Source organism: Piliocolobus tephrosceles, chromosome 15 (assembly GCF_002776525.5).
Source record: "Piliocolobus tephrosceles isolate RC106 chromosome 15, ASM277652v3, whole genome shotgun sequence".
NCBI classification, from domain to species: domain Eukaryota; kingdom Metazoa; phylum Chordata; class Mammalia; order Primates; family Cercopithecidae; genus Piliocolobus; species Piliocolobus tephrosceles.
In genome coordinates this window covers 32,114,990-32,136,528 of record NC_045448.1, presented here as the reverse complement: position 1 = coordinate 32,136,528, position 21,539 = coordinate 32,114,990, and the positions used below count along the sequence as shown (strand labels likewise).

General features: G+C 40.9%; 1 protein-coding gene across 4 annotated transcripts in view; it reads right to left on the bottom strand.

Moving 5' to 3' along the window:
* The window catches only part of SPAST (spastin), an 82,314-nt gene that overhangs the window by 48,354 nt on the left and 12,421 nt on the right, over positions 1–21,539 (bottom strand). For 3 of the 4 annotated variants that reach the window (XM_026454749.1, XM_026454751.1, XM_026454752.1), the window contains exons 2-4: positions 13,446–13,532; positions 11,474–11,557; positions 1,729–1,824 (exon numbers count right to left, since the gene is read on the bottom strand). In XM_026454749.1, the coding sequence (XP_026310534.1) occupies positions 1,729–1,824; positions 11,474–11,557; positions 13,446–13,532 (267 nt within the window). The remainder of the gene's footprint in view (positions 1–1,728; positions 1,825–11,473; positions 11,558–13,445; positions 13,533–21,539) is intronic. The other variant, XM_026454750.1, reaches the window with a different exon arrangement.

Below are 21,539 nucleotides of genomic sequence, written 5' to 3'. Positions count from 1 at the left end.
AGCTCCGTCTCCTGGGTTCACGCTGTTCTCCTGCCTCAGCCTCCCGAGTAGCTGAGACTACAGGCGCCCGCCACCACGCCCAGCTAATTTTTATATTTTTAATAGAGACGGGGTTTCACCATGTTGGCCAGGATAGTCTTGATCTCTTGACCTCATGATCCGCCCGCCTTGGCCTCCCAAAGTGCTGAGATTACAGGTGTGGGCCACTGCGCCCAACCAGAAGGCAGTTGTTTCATAGCCTAACCTAAGGTTGTTCTGCTATAATCTGAACAAAGTAATATTTAATATAATTTAAGCCCTGCACATGAAACTACTGCTAAAAAAAAAAAAAAAAAAGTCACCAATAAAACTGTCAAAAACAAATATATGAAAAAATGCTCAACACCATTAATTATGAGGGAAATGTAAATCAAAACCACAACAAGGTATCTTACCCCAGTTAGGATGGCTATTATCAAAAAGACAAAAAGAGTGCCAAATGCTGGTAAGGATCTGGAGAAAGTCAACTCTTAGACACTACTTTTGGGAATCTAAACCAGTACAGCTACTATGGAGAAGAGTATGGCGGTTCCTCAAAAAACTTCAAATAGAACTACCATATGACCCAGCAATCCTACTATTGGGAATTTATCCAAAGGAAAGAAAATCATTATAACGAACAGACATCTACACCCCATGTTTACCGTAGCACTATTCACAACAGCCAAGATACAAAATCAACCTAGGTGTCCAAGAACAGATGAATGAATAAAGAAAATGTGGTATATATACACACAGAATATTATTTTTAAAAAGTTAATCTCATAGAAATAAAAAGCAGAACAGAGGATACTACAGGCTGAGAAGGGTAGGGAAAGGATGCAAAATTATAGCTAGATAGAAAAAGTTCCAGTGTTCTACACCACTGCAGGATGACTATAGGTAACAATATATCATTTAAAGTAGAAGGAAGATACTGAATGTTTCCAACACAAAGAATGATAAATGGGATGATAGAAATGATAATTACCTTGATCTAATCACTATATATTATATGTATCAAAACATCACTGTGTACCCCATGAACATGTACATTATCTGTCAACTAAAAAAAACTTTTGAACTAAATAAAAAACTAGCTCAGATGTCAGAGAACCTAAGAAATGGAGAGTCCCAAAGAAAACAAAATAGAAAGACATTTAATCTTCTGTAGAAGTTGATATCCAAAAGTTTATCAAGGACAGAGTTAATCCATAGTAAATAAGACTATAATGCTTCTCCTATGTGAAGCTTCAAATTTCTTCTATCAAGTACTATAAAACATTCACATATAGTATATATGAAAATTGATATGCAATAAAAATTGATACATAAAAAATTAAAATGTATCTTAGAAAACACTATTTCATGAAAGAAAAGCAGTATAGCTATCATTATAAAAACACAAAAGCCACGACAGAAAAAAAGATTATTTTAATCACTTCCGGGAATGCACATCTTCATATTTTATAATCTGAAAAACCAAAGGCTGCAAAATATGCAAATGAAGCATGTTTAGAATGACTATACCATATTTGTTGCATGTTCATATACTATGAATGATAGAGGTACTATATTTTCAACATAGCCTTGTGAAAATATGAACAATTAAATTTACCATTATAAAATAAAATCAACATTATCAGGTTAAGTGAGACCCTTACTTTGCATTCAAGCTTTATTATTTTATGTTAGTTAACCTTAACCCACCTGACTGGAGATGTCCATTGCGGCATGCCACGTTAGTACTGTCATTATAGACGTCCGTTTGTGACTTGGAAAATGGCAAAACTGGTTGCATCTTCTCTATGCAACAGAGAAGGTAAAAAAAACAAAGAAAAAATAAACAAAAAGAAAAAAGATAATGAACAAATAAAATGTGCATGTGAAATGAAAAATTACTCAAGTTGTTACCAGATTGTTACATGATAAAAAGTTTTTGCATTTATATAAAATTATCTTTTAAAATATAATTAGTAAAAACTAAGTCACGAAAATAACAGAAATTAACAAGTGAATGGCTATGTTCAAAATATGCCTTATTCAGGTCAGGTAACCCGAGGTAGTTAGATATCACTATCATCACCAGAAAATATTTACTAAATATCTAATATGTCCAAAACAAATACCATGGAGATTATTATTGGTCGTGGTCTTGCTCTGTCACCCAGGCTGGAGTACAGTGGCACCATCATGGCTCACTGTGGCCTCAATTCGCTGGGCTCAAGTTATCCTCCTTCCTCAGCCTCCTGAGTAGTTGACACTACATACACACACCACTATGTCCAGCTAATTTATTTTTTGTAGAGGCAGGGTCTCAATATGTTCCACAGGCTGGCCTCAAGCTCCTGGCCTTAAGTGATCCTCCCACCTAGCCTCCCAAAGTGCAGGGATTATAGGCATGAGCCACAGTTCCTGGCTCCATGGAGATTAAAAAATGAATCACAGTTTCTACCATTTAGATATTTATTAAATGTAATTGGCAACTTATAATAAAACTGTGTATTTTTTAAAAGACTGCATAGTGCAAAAGAAAGATCATTGAAAAAGCTTTACAGAGCAAGTGGGTTATGAACTGGCTAGAATTTGAAAAGATAAAAACAAAGGATAGCTGGGCGCAGTGGCTCACGCCTGTAATCCCACCACTTTGAGAGGCCGAGGGAGGCAGATCATGAGGTCAGGAGATTGAGGTCATCCTGGCTAATACGGTGAAATCCCGTCTCTACTAAAACAAACAAACAAAAAATTAGCTGGGCGTGGTGGCACGTGCCTGTAGTCCCAGCTACTCGGGAGGCTGAGGCAGGGGAATGACTTGAAACCGGGAGGTGGGTGGAGGTTGCAGTGAGCCGAGATCACACCACTGCACTCCAACCTTGGTGACAGAGCGAGACGCTGTCCAAAAACAAAACAAAACAAAACAAAACAAAAACACCAAACAAAAAAAAGGACATTTCAGGAAAGGAGAACAGCATTTAAAATAGCACAGAACGAAACTATAAGCATTGTCCAGGAAATGCCGTATTTGGCCACATTAACTAACATATGTCAGGCAAAAAATAAAAGCAATAAAGCAAAGTCAAATAAGCATACTGCAGTAACTGTATGTACATACAGTACATACAGTACCCTACCATTTGTTTAAACACACATGTGCACAGTTGTATACAAAAAGATTACCTCTAAAAAAGACCCAGAGAAATTCATAATAACAGCTGCCTCTACGGAGGGGAAATGGGTAGCTGGGGCATAGAATGGGATGGAGCTTTTCATATTCAAACTTTTTCAGATTTTGTGACATATGTCTATATTACCTATTTGTTATATTAATCAATTAAAAAGGATTATTTCAACTGTACCCCCACATCAAATAACAACAAAAAACCCTCCCAAGATCTGGGTCTCTCTTTTTTTTTTTTTTTTTTTTTGAGATGGAGTCTTGCTCTGTGGCCCAGGCTGGAGTGCAGTGGCCGGATCTCAGCTCACTGCAAGCTCCGCCTCCCAGGTTTACGCCATTCTCCTGCCTCAGCCTCCCGAGTAGCTGGGACTACAGGCGCCCGCCACCTCACCCGGCTAGTTTTTTGTATTTTTTAGTAGAGACAGGATTTCACCGTGTTAGCCAGGATGGTCTCCATCTCCTGACCTCGTGATCTGCCCATCTCGGCCTCCTAAAGTGCTGGGATTATAGGCTTGAGCCACCGCGCCCGGCCAAGATCTGGGTCTCTTAAGTCTAGCAACTGAAGCCCAAGAAGGTAGCAGTTTGATACCTGCCACTCTACACCACTGCTGCACTCTCTTCCCCAAGTGGAGTACTGTGCTGAATCATAAATGATTCTTTTCTTCAAGTCAATGAATACATGAAAAAAATGCAGCACATATGTATTAACTCTCTTAAACTCTCACTTCTAAGGTTCGACAAACAGGTACCATGCTTGGTTTATGGTACAACCACACATGCCTTTGGGATAGGTCAAATAGTAGCTACCCTTTCTGCACAAAACACAAAGTACTGCATGGCTTTTGTATCTTAGAACTGGCTGATACAATATACCTTGGAGGTTTTTTTTTTTTTTTTGAACTAACAGGTCGGTCATCTGATTTTTCTCAACGATAAAGTCTTTAAATGACCATGCTGAGAGAGAAACCTTTTGTATTAGCAAAAGCATAGATCAGAAAATACGCTGATTTGTAAATGTAGACATCTGTACATAAACGGCATCAATTAATACTCTCCTCAATGAAATTTAACAAAAAGTTCACAGAACCATTCATTATGTAACAAAAAGAAACAAATTATATTCTTAGATTTTATAGCTAGGAATAAAAAGCTACAGGATTCTTTTTTCATGTACACAGAGTTCAGATTTATATGTGTAGAAACAGACACATACAGTATAACAGTACACTGCTTCTGTGAACCTGTTCCCTTTCATGTTTTCTTTTTTTTTTTCTTGGAGACAGAGTCACAGACACATACAGTGTAACAGTACACTGCTTCTGTGAATCTGCTCCAATATTTTTTCTTTTTTTTTTTTGGAGACAGTCTCATTCTGTCGCCCAGGCTGGAGTGCAGTGGCGCGATCTCGGCTCACTGCGACCTCTGCCTCTCGGGTTCAAGTGATGCTCCTGCCTCAGCCTCCCAAGTAGCTGGGATTACAGGCGCACACCCCCACGCCCAGCTAATTTTTGTATTTTTAGTAGATATGAGGTTTTGTCATGTTGGCCAGACTGGTCTCAAACTCCTGACCTCAGATGATCTGCCCGCCTCGGCCTCCCAAAGTACTGGGATTACAAGCGTGAGCCACCGCGCCCAGCCCCAATTCATTTCTGTTAAAGGACTAATGCCTCTTTTTGGAATGACTAGGGTTGTACAGATTAGTCAATGATTTAAATCAAAGCAGTAACCTTGCTTCTTTACCTCCTCACATCCAACCCCCATACAGTCATCTGAGTAATCCACCGGAGAGGAAAATCTTACCATATAACACTCTTCTACTTAAAACCCTTTAGTGGCTTCCCATTGCCCACAGATAGAGCTCAACCTCCTTCCTATGACAAACCAGGCCATCCATGATCTGCCTATATCTCTTATGCCTCGGCAATCCCAACTTCATGTCTCAACCTGCACCCTCCCATATTCACCATGCTTTTCTTGCCTTTGAGTATTTGTTCATGCCATCACATCTTCCTGAGATATCTTTTCTCAAATTCTTTTTCTTTTCATTTTCTTTGAGACAAGGTCTCACTCTGTCACCGAGACTAGAGTGCAGTGGTACACTCAAGGCTCACTGCTGCCTCAACCTCCTGAGCTCAAGCAATCCTCCTGCCTCAGCCTCCCAAGTAAGTAGCTGGGACTACAGGTGCATATCACCACTCCTGGCTAATATTTTTTTCTTTTTTAAATTTAGAGATGGGGTCTCAATATGTTGTCCAGGCTGGTTTCAAACTCCTGGGCTCAAGCAATACACCTGACTCAACCTCCCAAAGTGCTAGGATTACAGGCATGAGCCACTGTGCCCAGCCCTCACATTCTTTCATAATTTTTATTCATTTATCTAAGTGTACACTTTAGGTTTCACTTCTACGAAGCTTTCTTTTGTTTCTTTAACCAGGTTTGTCACACAAGGAAGCTTTCTTAGCACCTTTTTCACCCTCACAAAATATTTGTAATCCCCATCCTGTAGTGATGACTATTTATGTGTCTGTTTCTCCTACTGTATTATGAGGTCCTTAAAGAGAGGATCATTTATCCAATCTATCAGCAAATCTAGTTGTTCAACCTTCAAGTATAATCATAATCCAACCACTTGTTACCATTTCTCCTGATACTACCCTGGTGCAAGCCTCTATCATTTTTCTCCTAGATTACTGTAACAGTACCTTAATTGCTCTCCCTGGTTCTACCCTTAGAGTCTATAATGTAACACAGCAACCAGAGTGGTCCCTCTAAAATTTAAGTCAGAGTATTTCATTCCTTCCCCCAAAATCTGGTTTTTTTGAGACGGAGTCTCGCTCTGTTGCCCAGGCTAGAGGGCAGTGGCGCAATCTCAGCTCACCGCAACCTCCGCCTCCCGGGTTCAAGTGATTCTCCCGCCTCAGCCGAGTATTTGGGATTACAAGCATGCCCACCACATGCAGCTAATTTTTCTATTTTTAGTAAAGACGAGGTTTCGCCATGTTGGCCAGGCTGGTCTCGAACTCCTGACCTCAGGTGATCCACCCACCTCGGCCTCCCAAAGAGCTGGGATTACATGCATGAGCCACCGCACTGCGCTGCTTTCTTAAAAATCTTTATAACTGTTCCCCATTTCACAGGCGGTAAAAGCTTAAGTCCTCATGGTGGCCTTTATAGCCCTGCACGTTGTGACAATCCCTCCCCCCATGAGTTCTCTGACTTCATCTCTACTATAATCTCCTTGCTGGCACACACTGGCCTCTTTGCTGCTTCACAGACAAATCAGGTACATTCTCTTAAGGCTTTGTATTGCTCTTACTTCTCTGTGGACCATCATTGTCCCAGTATCATCATGGCTAACTCATGGCAACTTCTCACAGAGAAGAGCATCCTGTTTAAAATTAAAAACCCAAACCAGGGCCACCTGTAATCCCAGCTACTCAGGAGGATGAGGCAGGATAATTGTTTGAACCTGGGAGGCAGAGGTTGCAGTGAGCCAAGATCGTGCCACTGCACTCCAGCCTGGGTGACAGGGTGAGGCTCTGTCTCAAAAAAAAAAAAAAAAAGTGACATCAACATATTCCTGTCTTTCAATAACTCAAAAGGTCTGGGAGTAAAAATGACCTGTGTACAAATGTGTATTAACAGTAACACATATTTATTATGTGCTGGTTAAAAATTGGAGTTTTTCAGAGATGTGGTGCCACATAGGTATCTAATTAGGATGGAGAATGGGGAGAATGATCCTGGGAATTCCTAATACAGACTGGTTCGAGAGGATGTGGCCTCTCTGTTAAAAATGAGAAAAGATCATATATATCATTTATTTTTGGTTTAGTGATAGTGAACCTTAGAGCAAAGCTTAACTGTAAAACCTGCAACAGATTAAAAGTTAATTTTGATGTCAGCAAACTGGTATAACTGGCTGTTATTTATATATATATATATACACATGTATATATATATTTTTAACATAGCTTCATTTAACATTCATTTATTACTGCCCTACTCTGTTTCAGGTATGATGCCAAGGGTTATACACAACTTATTAACTCAGTAAATATTTATTTGGTAACTAGCATGTGTTAGACATTGTTGTAGGCACCTGGGATATAGATAAAGATCCCTCCTCCATAGAGTTTATATTCCAACAGGGAGAAGACAGATAGTACATAACAAACATAAAAAATAAGTTACACAGTTTATTAGAAGGTGATAAATACATGGGAAAAAAATAAGTGAAACACAGTAAGGAGGATTAGGAGTGGACAAGAGGTGGTTTTTTTTTTGTTTTGAGACGAAGTCTCACTCTACCACCCAGGCTGGAGTGCAGTGGCATGGTCTCTGCTTATTGCAACCTCCACCTCCCAGGCTCAAGCAATTCTCCTGCCTCAACCTCCCGAGTAGGAGAGATTACAGGCGCCTGCCACCATGCCTGGCTATTTTTTGTATTTTTAGTAGAGGCGGGTTTTCACCATGTTGCCCAGGTGCCCAGGATCATCTGGAACTCCTGACCTCAAGTGATCTGCTCGCCTCAGTCTCCCAAAGTGTTGGGATTACAAGTGTGAGCCACAGTGCCTGGCCTTTTTTTATTTTTTATGAGATAGAGTCTCTCTCTGTCACCCAGTCTAGAGTGCAGTGGTGCCATCTTGGCTCACTGCAACCTCCACCTCCTGAGTTCAAGCCATTCTCCTGACTCAGCCTCCTGAGTAGCTGGGATTACAGGTGCGCACCACCAGCCTGGCTAATTTTTTGTATTTTTAGTAGAGACGAGGTTTCACCACGTTACCAGACTGGTCTTGAAAGCCTGACCTCAGGTGAACTGCCCGCCTTGACCTCCCAAAGTGCTGGGATTACAGGTGTGAGCCACCACGCCCAGCCGATGTCACCTTTCCCATCTACCACTCCTCACTTTTAAAGTAAGATATTTCATAAATAGGCACATAGCATTTTTGAGGGTGAAAACAGATACCAACTTTAAAATATCCAAAATATTAAACCTTTAAATGCCTAGTTTCATATTACATTACACATCTTCTTTTTGTTCTCTCCTCTACTAACACAAATAAGAAAGTACAAAGTCACACTCAAAGATAAGTCTCTAATTGATAAGATATTAATACTTCTAATGTCCTATATCACAACATCAAACAAAACATAAAAACCAACTCTTATTCACTTTGAAAGATAGTACAAAATTCTCCATAATCAAATTTATTCTGTATGATGTACACAATACTTTATATATACACTGAAGAACTTTAAAGATAAAACACATAGGCCAGGCGCGGTGGCTCAAGCCTGTGATCCCAGCACTTTGGGAGGCCGAGACGGGTGGATCACAAGGTCAGGAGATCGAGACCATCCTGGCTAACACGGTGAAACCCCGTCTCTACTAAAAAATACACAAAACTAGCCGGGCGAGGTGGCGAGCGCCTGTAGTCCCAGCTACTCAGGAGGCTGAGGCAGGAGAATGGCGTGAACCTGGGAGGCGGAGCTTGCAGTGAGCCGAGATCCAGCCACTGCACTCCAGCCTGGGCGACAGAGCGAGACTCCGTCTCAAAAAAAAAAAAAAAAAAAGATAAAACACATAGAAAGTACCAATGAGAACCATCAATTATTTTACTGCAAGAAACTTTAATACACTATTTAATTATATTTGACACAGTAGTAACCTCCATTTAGAAAGGAAGAAGGCAAGTCCTGTCAGCCACAGAAGCCAGGGAACACTACCTTGTTATTCATCTGAAAGCAGTAACGGCTGCTTCTTTAACTATGTGGGGCAAAAACCCCACAAACACAATGACCATATAGCAGTAAATGAATGAAAGAATGAATAAAATGTGTATGTATGTGTGTATGAATATATCTTTCTACCTAAGCAAAGGAGGTGATTACTGTCAGGTAAACAGATGAATAAAAACCAACAATTTTAAAGCACTTACTACTATGGTTTAGGTTCCTTTAATAATTCAATGGTCAGAAATATGAAATATTATTATTAGCTAATAATATTAGCTTCAGCTGGGCGTGGTGGCTCATGCCTATAATCCCAGCACTTTAGGAGGCTGAGGTGGATTTGTCACTTGAAGTCGGATGTTCGACACCAGCCTTGCCAACATGGTGAAACAAACCCTGTCCTTATTAAAAATACAAAAAATAGGCACGGTGGTAGGCGCCTGTAATCACAGCTACTCAGGAAACTGAGTCATGAGAATAGCTTGAATTCGGGAAGTGGAGGGTGCATTGAGCCAGGATTGCATCACTACACTTCAGCCTGGGCAACAGAGCAAGACTCCATCTCAAATAATAATAATAATAATTTCATACTACAAATTAGATAAAAAAGACTCAGACATGCATAATAACTTACCCCAAGTCACAGGGCTACAAATAAATAAGGTTTACCTGCTTACCAAATATCTACTGTTTCTATACACCAATGTATGATAGAGCTACTCATATGTAGTGGGTTTTGTCCTACTTTTTTTGAGTGGTAGATTTAACTTATTAATATATTTTTAAAACCTACACCATCAAACAGAAGACAAGTGAAAGTTTCTATTACAGTTGATGAATGCTGAAAGAATGACAGAATTAAAACATCACTGGGCATCAGTCATAGATAACTGTTGCTAACTCCCAAGATGGAACAACTAATGATGAACACACACAAACACAACCACCTAGGAAGTAGCCTTATCATTAAAAAATAAAAATCAACTTTCAATGGGATCAAGGCTCTATATCCAACTATCATTTAACAGGGGGAAGAAAGAAGAACATGTTAAAAGATACCATAAAGATGCATGCAGCAAAAGTCAGACTGTAGGAAATACTACATGACAAAGACCTGGTTACATCAACAAATAAATTGGAAAAAAATGAAAAACAGACGCACATGAACATTAAAAGAGACATATGGATCTTTTTAACATCCTGATTCAAACAAATTATTAAAAATAGTAAAAATTATCAAATTTTGGGCAGGGTGCGGTGGCTCAAGCCTGTAATCCCAGCACTTTGGGAGGCCGAGACGGGCGGATCATGAGGTCAGGAGTTCAAGACCATCCTGGCTAACACGGTGAAACCCCGTCTCTACTAAAAAATACAAAAAGCTAGCCGGGTGAGGTGGCGGGCGCCTATAGTCCCAGCTACTCGGGAGGCTGAGGCAGGAGAATGGCGTAAACCCGGGAGGCAGAGCTTGCAGTGAGCTGAGATCCGGCCACTGCACTCCAGCCCGGGTGACAGAGCAAGACTCCGTCTCAAAACAAAAACAAACAAAAAAAAATTATTAAATTTTGAGAAAATTAGAAATTTGGAAACAGCATTTTTGGGGGGGATCAGTTTTGTGGATAATGTTAAAAGAAATGTGGAATTACCTTTTAGGTGCAATAATGGTATTTCAGTGATTTTATTTTGAAGTCCTTATCTTTCACAGGTATAACATGAAATATTTATAAGTGGAAAAAAGTCAAGAATTTGTTTCAAAATAATATGTAGTCGGGGGACAGTGTGCCGGGAAGTCAAGTGAAGATGGTAGGCTTTTTCTGTAAAGGGCCAGACAGTAAATATTTTAGGTTTTGAGGGCAGTGTCATCTCTGTATCAACTACTCAATTCTGTCACCATAGCATGAAAGCCATAGACAATACCTAAAGGAAAGGAATGGCTGTGTGCCAATAAAACCTTATGTATAATAATAAGCAGTGCGCTGGGTTGGCCCATCAGCTGCAGTTTGCTAGCCCTTGATATGAATAAATCAAGACTGACAGTGAGGTGATAATTATCAAAGCTAAGAGAATAATAATTAGAAGTTCATTATGCTCTTCTGTTTTTGTATATGTTACACTTTTTTTTTTTTTTTTTTTTTGAGACGGAGTCTCGCTCTGTAGCCCGGGCTGGAGTGCAGTGGCCGGATCTCAGCTCACTGCAAGCTCCGCCTCCCGGGTTTACGCCATTCTCCTGCCTCAGCCTCCGGAGTAGCTGGGACTACAGGCGCCCGCCACGTCGCCCGGCTAGTTTTTTGTATTTTTAGTAGAGACGGGGTTTCACCGTGTTAGCCAGGATGGTCTCGATCTCCTGACCTCGTGATCCGCCTGTCTCGGCCTCCCAAGGTGCTGGGATTACAGGCTTGAGCCACCGCGCCCGGCCCTACACATTTTCTTTACGTTAAAAAGCCTGGACCACATTTTCAATCACTGATTTATTTCTTTCTATAATTAAAGCTTCATTGAACACACATTTCCAATACATCTCACATCAAATTATACATTAATTGATACCTAGAAGTTGTAAGCGGTCCTTGGCCATAACCAAATTAGTCATCATTTTAGCTTGAAGGCGTCTAGCTCTTTCACACTGTTCACCTGAAAGAAAAAAATTCATTAAAATATCTACATTTCCCAACTAAAATTGTTTCAAGATAAATTATCACCCAAATTATTTTCATGGGGAGTCACAGTCTTTATACAGAAATTTTTTTTTTTAAAAAAAGAAGAAAATATATACCGAAAAGAAAGAGAACAGAAGAAATTTTTAAAATACTATCTTCAGGCCAGGGTCGTGGCTCACTTCTGTAATCCCAGCACTCTGGGCAGCCAAAGCAGGAGAATCACTTGAGCCCAGAAGTTCAAGACCAGCCTGGGCAACATGATGAGACCTGATCTCTACTTAAAAACAAAAACAATTAGCCGAGCATGGGAGGGTGAGGTGGCAGGATCACTTCAGCCCTAGGAGGTGGATGGTGCAGTGACAGGTGCCACATCACAGCATTCCAGCCTGGGCAACAGACTGAGACCCTGTCTCAAAAAATATATATAATAGCTACAAAAAAAAAAAAAAAGTTACAGTTTCTCATGATGGCTTCCAACCTACTGTAATATTTCATACATTTCAAGTCTATTTCATGGAGTCTAAAACATTTTTTCCCCACATTTCAAATCCTTTGAAATTGGGATTCGTTTTACAACCAATGCTAACTTACTAATGCTATCCACCAGGTTGCAGTCATAACACAGTTTTTTCATTGCCCATGCCTGCACCAATTTGGTCACAGATATTAACATTGTTGTTATACCTATGTCTAAATAACACTAAAACAGCCGCTTCAACAAGATTAAAATTCAAATTCTAAGTGATGAAAAGAGCATTTATCATACTTTGTTTTTTACTCTTACTGATATAATATAAGGCATTTTTAATTCAATGAAATACTGTTTTTCTTTTCTTTCTTTTTGGGCACTCTTGTTGCCCAGGCTGGAGGGCAAAAGGCGGTATCGGCTCACTGCAACCTCCGCCTTCCGGTTCCAAGCGGTTCTCTTCGTTCAGCTTCCCGAGTAGCTGGGATTACAGGTGTGCGATACCACGCCCAGCTAATTTTGTATTTTTAGTAGAGACAGGGTTTCTCCATGTTGATCAGGTTGGTCTCGAACTCCCGACTCCAGGTGATTCACCTGCCTTGGCCTCCCAGAGTGCTGGGATTACAGGCGTGAGGGCACTGCGCCCGGCCCAAATACTTTTATTAAGATAAACACAATCTGGCTGGGCGCAGTGGCTCATGCCTCTAATCCCAGCACTTTGCAAAGCTGAGGCAGGAGGATCACTTGAGGCCAGAAGTTTGAGACCAGCCGTGGAAACATAGTGAGACCCATCTCTACAAAAAAAAATTTTTTTAATTAGCTAAGTGTGGCCGGGCACAGTGGCTCACGCCTGTAATCCCAGCACTTTAGGAGGCTGAGGTGGGCAGATCACTTGAGATGAGGAGTTTGAGACCAGCCTGGCCAACATGGCAAAACCCCATCTCCACTAAAAATACAAAAATTAGCTGGGCGCGGTGGCATGCACCTATAATCCCAGCTACTCGGGAGGCTCAGACAGGAGAATCGCCTGAATCCGGGAGGTGGAGGCTGCAGTGAGCCGAGACTGCACCATCGCACTCCAGCTGGGCAACAGAGTGAGACTCCGTTTCAAAAAAAAAAAAAAAAGAAATGAGCTAAGTGTGGTAGTGTGTGCCTGTGGTCCCAGCTACATGGGAAGCAGAGGCAGGAGGATCACTTGAGCCCAGAAGTTTCAGGTTGCAGTGAGATATGATCACATCACTGCACTCCAGCCTGAGTAACGGAGGCAAGACCCTGTCTCAAAAAAAAAAAAAAAAGAAAGAAAGAAAAATAAATACATAAATAAATAGATCTGAAATCTGGACGATCATGTGAATATATTATAATTTGGAATGGCTATAAACAAATATAATCTTACCTTGTCCTGTAACTATAACAGCTATTCCTTTTTCCAGTTCTTCAATACCTTTCTTATACCATCCCACAGCTTGCTCCTTCTGTCCTGCTTTAAAATAAAAAATTATTTGCATAGATTGTATGAAGACTACACTAAATATTGCAAAGCATACTGTTGAAAGATAATACATAAAAAATAGGGTTGTAGACAAGTAAGTCTGAGAAACATTACTATATAATTTCTTAGTATTTTTATCATTGTAATGTGTACATGTAACTCCAATATGGGGAATATGGTCATGATGTTTATCAACATTTTAGGGCCGTGAGTCCTTTTTTGCTTATCACCTCATGGTATTGATCCTTATAACCACTAAAATGCTGTATTAGAGAAAGACATTTTTATTCAGGAATTTTTAAGTATATATACTTTTGAAAAATACAAGTATGATTTCAGTAACAATGAAACAAAAAGCATTGTTCAATCATATTCAAATCTGATATAATGTGTTCATTGTTAGGTGCCTCTTCTCTAGAGTAAGTTTTTATTTAACAATTGATTGCATCATGAGAACTGGTATATGAGATTACAAGCGTGGCATTTAGTAACACATTTCTATTTTCTTTGAACCCAACAACTAGTTTAAAACATTAATTCCTGACACAAGTTAAGTTTTAAAAAGACCTAAAAACTCAGCATAATCAAAAAGTATATAGAGTAACTTCTGTAAAGTGATCGTTATACTCAAATCACATTATATTTGAAAATTAATTTTAATTTTTGTTTTATTTCTATTATTTTTGACCATTTGTCTGAATGAAAATTGATTTCTTAGTCTTTCTTTTCTTTTCTCTTTTTGAGCCTCGCTCTGCCGCCCAGGCTGGAGTGCAGTGGCATGATTCTGACTCATTGCAACCTCCACCTCCCGGATTCAAGTGATTCTGCTGTCTCAGCCTCCCAGCACTTTGGGAGGCTGAGACGGGCGGATCACAAGGTCAGGAGATCGAGACCATCCTGGCTAACACGGTGAAACCCCGTCTCTACTAAAAATACAAAAAACTAGCCGGGCAAGGTGGCGGGTGCCTATAGTCCCAGCTACTCGGGAGGCTGAGGCAGGAGAATGGCGTAAATCCGGGAGGCGGAGCTTGCAGTGAGCTGAGATCCAGCCACTGCACTCCAGCCCGGGCTACAGAGCGAGACTCCGTCCCCCCCAAAAAAAAAAAAAGATTTCAGTGCATATCTTTCTAGTATATGTTTTTTATTGTCCCTACCTAAATTAGTGTAATTTTTTAAATTTATGTTTCTTTTGAGATCTAGCTATGTTGCTACATAGAGATCTGGTTCATTCATTTTGACTTCTGTACACCAACCTGTATCATCCTATAATTTATAATTTATTCAACTATTTTTTCTTTTCTTTTTTTTTTTTTTTGGAGATAGTCTCACTCTATTGCCCAGGCTGGAGTACAGTGGCATGATCTCAGCTCACTACAACCTCCATTTCCTAGGCTCAAGTGATTCTTGTGCCTCAGCCTCCCAAGTAGCTGGGATTACAGGTGTGCGCCACCACACCTGCCTAATTTTTTGTATTTTTAGTAGAGATGGGGTTTCACCATGTTGGCCAGGCTGGACTCAAACTCCCAAACCCAGGTGATCCACTTGCCTCGGCCTCCCAAAGTGCTGGGATTACAGGCATGAGCCACCACACCCAGCCTCAACCATTTTTTCTATTATGAAGATATTGAGGTTGTTTCAAGTTTTTCAATATTTCAAACAATGCTGTAACATTCTTCTACCTGTCCCCTAATGCATAGCTGCTTCCCCTAATGGATCAGTTTAAGATACATGCTTAAAAAATAAAAGTAGGCCGGGCGCGGTGGCTCACGCCTGTAATCCCAGCACTTTAGGAGGCTGAGGCGGGCGGATCACGAGGTCAGGAGATAGAGACCATCCTGGCTAACAAGGTAAAACCCTGTCTCTACTAAAAGTACAAAAAACAAATTAGCCAGGCATGGTGGCGGGTGCCTGTAGTCCCAGCTACTCAGGAGGCTGAGGCAGGCGAATGGTGTGAACCCGGGAAGTAGAGCTTACAGTGAGCCAAGACTGCGCCACTGCACTCCAGCCTGGGCAACAAAGCGAGACTCCATCTCAAAAAAAAAGAAAGGAAATAAAACTAATGAGTCATAGCTTGTCATATTTTCTCTATTCACCAGAAAACCACAAATTGCTTTTTAAGATTGCTTATTCCAGCTGGACACAGTGGGTCATGCCTGTAATTCCAGCACTTTTGGGAGGCCCAGGCGGGCGGATCACCTGTGGTCAGGAGATGAAAACCAGCTTGGAAAACATGGTGAAGCTCCACCTCTACTAAAAATACAAAAATCAGCCAGGCATGAGGGCATGAGTCTACAGTCCCAGCTACTCGGGAGGCTGAGGCAGAAGAATCGCTTGAACTCGAGAGGCAGAGGTTGCAGTTAGCCAAGATCACGTCACTGCATCCAGCCTGGTCAACAGAGCATAACTTCATCTCAAAAAAATTAATAAATAAATCATTAAAAAATATATATAGATATAGTAGGTAGAGTCAAATACAAGTTTTGCCAAATAATTGGCAAATAAGAGTATAAAAAGATGCTCAACATCATTAGTTGTTAGGGAAGCACAAATTAAAACCAGAAGATACAACAATGCACCCAATTTTGAATGACAAAAAAAAAGAACATAAAAATACCAAAATACTACAAGATAAAGGGTAATGGATCTTTCACATGTTTGCTGGTAGGAAACAAAATGGCACCCAGTTGGAAAAAGAGTTTGGTAGTTTCTTATTATATTAAACATATATTTACCATATGAGTCAACAATCTCTTCTTCTACATATTTACCCAGGAAAAACACAAACTTCCAAGACCTGTACATGAATTTACAGTACCTTTATTTATAAGAGTTAAAAACAACAGGAGGATGGGCATGGTGGCTCACACCTGTAATCCCAGCACTTTGGGAGGCCAAGGAGGGTGGATCACTCGAGGTCAGGAGTTCGAGACCAGCCTGGCCAACATGGTGAAACCCTATCTCTACTAAAAAAATACAAAAATTAGCTGGTCATGGTGGCGGGCTGGAGGGCAATGGCGCGATCGCAGCTCACCACAACCTCCGCCTCATGGGTTCAAGCAATTCTCCTGCCTCAGCCTCCCAAGTAGCTGGGATTAAAGGCATGTGCCACCATGCCTGGCTAATTTTGTATTTTTAGTAGAGACAGATTTCTCCATGTTGATCAGGCTGGTCTCGAACTCCCAATCTCAGGTGATCCACCCGCCTCGGCCTCCCAAAGTGCTAGGGATTACAGGCATGAGCCGCCGTGCCCCACAGATCTGATTTTTAAAAAGCATGACATTCCAACATTTAATGTATAAGAATATCAATTTCGGCTTGGATTATAACATCAGAACTAAAATTTTGATTACCACAGTAAGATTAGAAGAGAGCTAGAGCCAGGTGCTCGAGAGAGAGAGAGAGAGAGGAGAGAGAGAGAAGTATTATTATTTTTTAAATTATCAAAATAAAAAAAGGAGAGAAGCCAGCAGAGATGAGCCCAGCATTTGGAGCACTTTTCTTTTTCTTTTTTATTTATTTTCTTTTAGACAGAGTCTCACTCGGTCACCCAGGCCACAGTGCAATGGTATGATCTCGGCTCACTGCAACCTCTGACTCCCAGGTTCAAGTGATTCTCCTGCCTCAGCCTCCTGAGTAGCTGGGACTACAGGCACATGCCACCACCCCCAGCTAATTTTTGTATTTTTAGTAGAGACAGGGTTTCGCCATGTTAGCCAGGATGGTCTCAATCTCCTGACCTCATCTACTTGAAGTGATTGCGAACTCTGAAAATGGTAGAGAAACTAAGCAGAGCTTTTAGCGGACTCGTGGAACAAAACAGAAAAAACGTGAATTTCAGAGCATGCCCAGGAGGAGAAGCTGTGGCAAAAAAATTTTGGCTGGGACCCTGAATAAATTAAGAACTGAGCCACGGCCGGGTGCAGTGGCTTACGCCTGTAATCCCAGCACTTTGGGAGGTCGAGGCAGGCGGATCACAAGGTCAGAAGATCGAGACCATCCTGGCTAACACCGTGAAACCCCATCTCTACTAAAAACACAAAAAAAATTAGCCAGGTGTGGTGGCATGTGCCTGTAGTCCTAGCTACTCTGGAGGCTGAGGCAGGAGAATCGCTTGAACCCAGGAGGCGGAGGTTGCAATGAGCTGGGATCATGTCACTGCACTGCAGCTTGGGCAACACAGTGAGACTCCATCTAAAAAAAAATTTTAATTAATTAATTAATTAAAAAAAAGAACTGAGCCAGACCGTAAAGAACTTGAAACACATATTCAAATTATTTCAATCCCTTAATGTAAGGGTTGGCAAACTACAGCCTGTAACTTACACTGATTACCCTTTAGATACATTTATAGCAGAAAATCAAATCTTCCTGTGGTCTCCAGTGCAAAAAAGGCCTCCAAAATCCTTTAACATTAGCTCCCAACAGTTCCTAGTTTCTCATACACATTTCTCTTTTAACTCTATGACCCCAAATAATACTCAAATTCAACCAAGACTACATCAAATCAAGGAAGAATTTGGGTGGCAGAAACAACCACTTGTAGTTTAAATTATTAGCCAACAGTGTAACTACATTATCTAAGGCATGCCTTAGCAAATTACGGACCAAGATTAAATCTAGTAAGCTGCATATTTTTGTACATAAAGTTTTACTGAGTCAAACTCACCATATGACAGGGTTGAGCAGTTATGATGCAGAGCTTAAAATGTTTACAAAATTGATAAACATAAAAACAACCCAATTAAAAAATGGGAAAAGAACATTAATAGACATTTTTCCAAAGAAGATACACAAATGGTATATAAGTATATGACAAAATGCTCAACATAAGTCATTAGAAAAATGCAAATCAAAATCACAACGAGATACCACTTCATACTCTTTAGGATGACTATTATTTTAAAAAATGAAAAATAACAAATGTGGAAAAATTGGAACCATTGTACACTGCTGGTGGGAACACGAAATGGTGCAGCCCCTATGGAAAACAGTTTGGCAGTTCTTCAAAAATGTAAAAACAAAGTTACCATACAATCCAGTAATTCTACTCCTAGGTATATATTCAAAAGTACTGAAAACCAGGACTCAACCAGATATTTACACCAATGTTCATAGCCACATTATTCACAATAGATGGAAACAATCGAAACACCCATTAATTAAAAATGTGGGCCGCAGACAGTGGCTCATGCCAAGTTGAGTGGACTGACCGCACCCAGGAATTAGAGATGGTGAACCACATGGCAAAACCCCATCTCTACAAAAAATATAAAAATTAGCCGGGCATGGTGGCGCATGCCTGTGGTCCCAGCTACTTGGGAGGCTGAGGTGGGAGGACTGCTTGAGTCCAGGAAGAGGAGGCTGCAGCGAGTCGAGATTGTGCTACTGCACTCTAGCCTGGGTGACAGAGCAAGACCCAAGGTCAGAAAAAAAAAAGGCGGGGGTGGGGTGGTGGGTGTAAGTGAGTTGGAAAAAAACACTTTTTTTTTTTAGAATGGGTCTCACTCTGTCACCCATGCTAGAGAGCAGTGGTATGATCTCACTGCAACCTCTGCCTCCCAGGCTTAAGCGATTCTCCCACCTCAGCCTCTTGAATAGCTGGGACCACAGGTGAGCACCACCACACCTGGCTAATTCCTTTTTTAAAGATGGGGGTCTCACTATATTGCCCAGGCTGGTCTTGAACTCCCGGGCTCAAGTGATACTCCCACTTCAGCCTCCCAAAATGTTGGGATTACAGGCATGAGCCACTGCACTCAGCCTAAAAAACACAGTTCTAATCAGTGATATCCCCCTTTGCTTTACTATATTACTCTATTAGCCACTTATGAAGTTTTGCAGATCGTAGAGAGGTGGAGCATAGTGGTCCACACCTGTAATCTCGACACTTCGGGAGGCTGAGGTGGGCTGGCCACTTGAGCCCAGGAGTTCAAGATCAGCCTGGGCAACATGGTGAAACCCCATCTATACCAAAATAAAAATAAAAACTAGCCGGGTGTGGTGACATGCACCTGTAGTCCCAGCTACTTGAGGGACTGAATGGGAGCAGGAGATTGAGGCTGCAATGAGCCATGTTCTTAACATTTCACTCCAACCTGGGTGACAAAAACAAACTGAAAAAACACAAGGAAGATCAAATACATTGAAATGAAAAAAATTCCAAAATATGGTAAGTGAAAAAAATTGCTAATTGTTTTGCACATTTTTTTCTCTGATGAATATTTATGTTTATATAAGTACAAAAAGTTAAGAAACTTATTAGTAACCATTTCCCTTACGGCAAGGTTAAGGAAGATTTTCACCTTCCATACTTGTGCACTATTTTACTTTATTTTTTAGAGACAGGGTCTCACTGTCACCCAACCTGGAGTGCAGAGCCATCATCAGAGCTCACTGAAGCCTTGAAATTCTGGGCTCAAGCAATCCTTTCACTTCAGCGTTCTGAGTAGCTGGGACTAGAGACATGCACCACTACACTGGGCTAATATTTTTTAATTGTTTGCAGAAATGGGGCCAGGCACGGTGGTCCACACCTGTAATTCTAACACTTTGGGAGGCTGAGACGGGTATATCACTTGAGACTAGGCATTCGAGACCAGCCTGGCCACCTTGGTGAAATTCCATCTCTACCGAAAAATACAAAAATCAGCCAGGCATGGTGGCACATGCCTGTAATCCCAAGCTACTCAGGAGGCTGAGGCACGAGAATCGCTTGAACCTGGGAGGTGAAGGTTGCAGTGAAAAAAGAAATGGGGTCTTGTATACCCAGGCTAGTCTCGAACTCCCAGCCTCAAGTGATCCTCCTGCCTCAACTTCCGAAAGTGCTGGTATTACAGGTGTGACCCACTCTACCTGGACTGCATTATTTTTAGTATGTGTTACTGTAGAAACAACAGAAATGCTGATATTCATCTTTAAATAGAGAGAAGAGATAAGCAGAATAGATTAACTTGCAAATTATATGTGTATATTTTCTTTCACATATTAGTGAGACCCAAATAATATGTGTATATTTTCTTTCACATATTAGTGAGACCCAGATTGCCACAAGAGGGGTCAAAACGTGGGTAGCTTGGGGTACAGTGAGAGGATATGTGTTTGCAAGTATGTGAGTTAGAAGGCAATGATTTAAGTCCTTGTTCCATCATTTAATAGCAGTTTGACTTTGGAAAAGTCAGTTAATCTGTCTGGGCTTCAAACTCCTTACCTGAAAAGAAAATATTTCTTTTACCTAACTCTGATTTGTGGCAAAAATCAAACAAAATAGGGTATATGATGATACTTTAAGTAATAAAGTAGTATGGAAACACTATTTTTAGTATCTTTATTATACTTAGTAAATTTGTTAATTTAAATCATCCTTCTCCCGAACTGTGTGCACAGCTGTATATTCCTGATATTTGCTCATTTATGTTACATAAAGCCCACTAGCTTTACTTACCAATTTAATCCTTAAGTATTCTCACACAAACCATTCCAAGGAACAAATATAGCCATTTTCCTACAACAATTTTCTGATGGCAACTTGCAAGTGACAAAATTAGCAGAGTAACAGGTATCTAAAAATCACAATTAAGGCTGGGTGCAGTGGCTCATGCCTGGTAATCCCAGCACTTTGGGAGACTGAGGTGGGTGGATCATGAGGTCAGGAGTTTAAGACCAGCCTGGCCAAGATGGTGAAACCCCGTCTCTACTAAAAATACAAAAATTAGCAGGGCATGGTGGCAGGCGCCTGTAATCCCAGCTACTCGGGAGGCCGAGGCAGGAGAATCGCTTGAACCTGGGAGGCAGAGGTTGCAGTGAGCCAAGATTGTGCCACTGCACTCTAGCCCGGGCGACAGAGCAAGACTCCATCTCAAAAAAAAAAAAAAATCTCAATTAAGCCAGGTATGGTGGCACACACCTATAGTCCCAGCTGTTTGAGAGTCTGAAGTGGCAAGATCACTTAAGCCCAGGAGTTCAAGTCCAGCCTATGCAACATACATTGAAATGGGAATA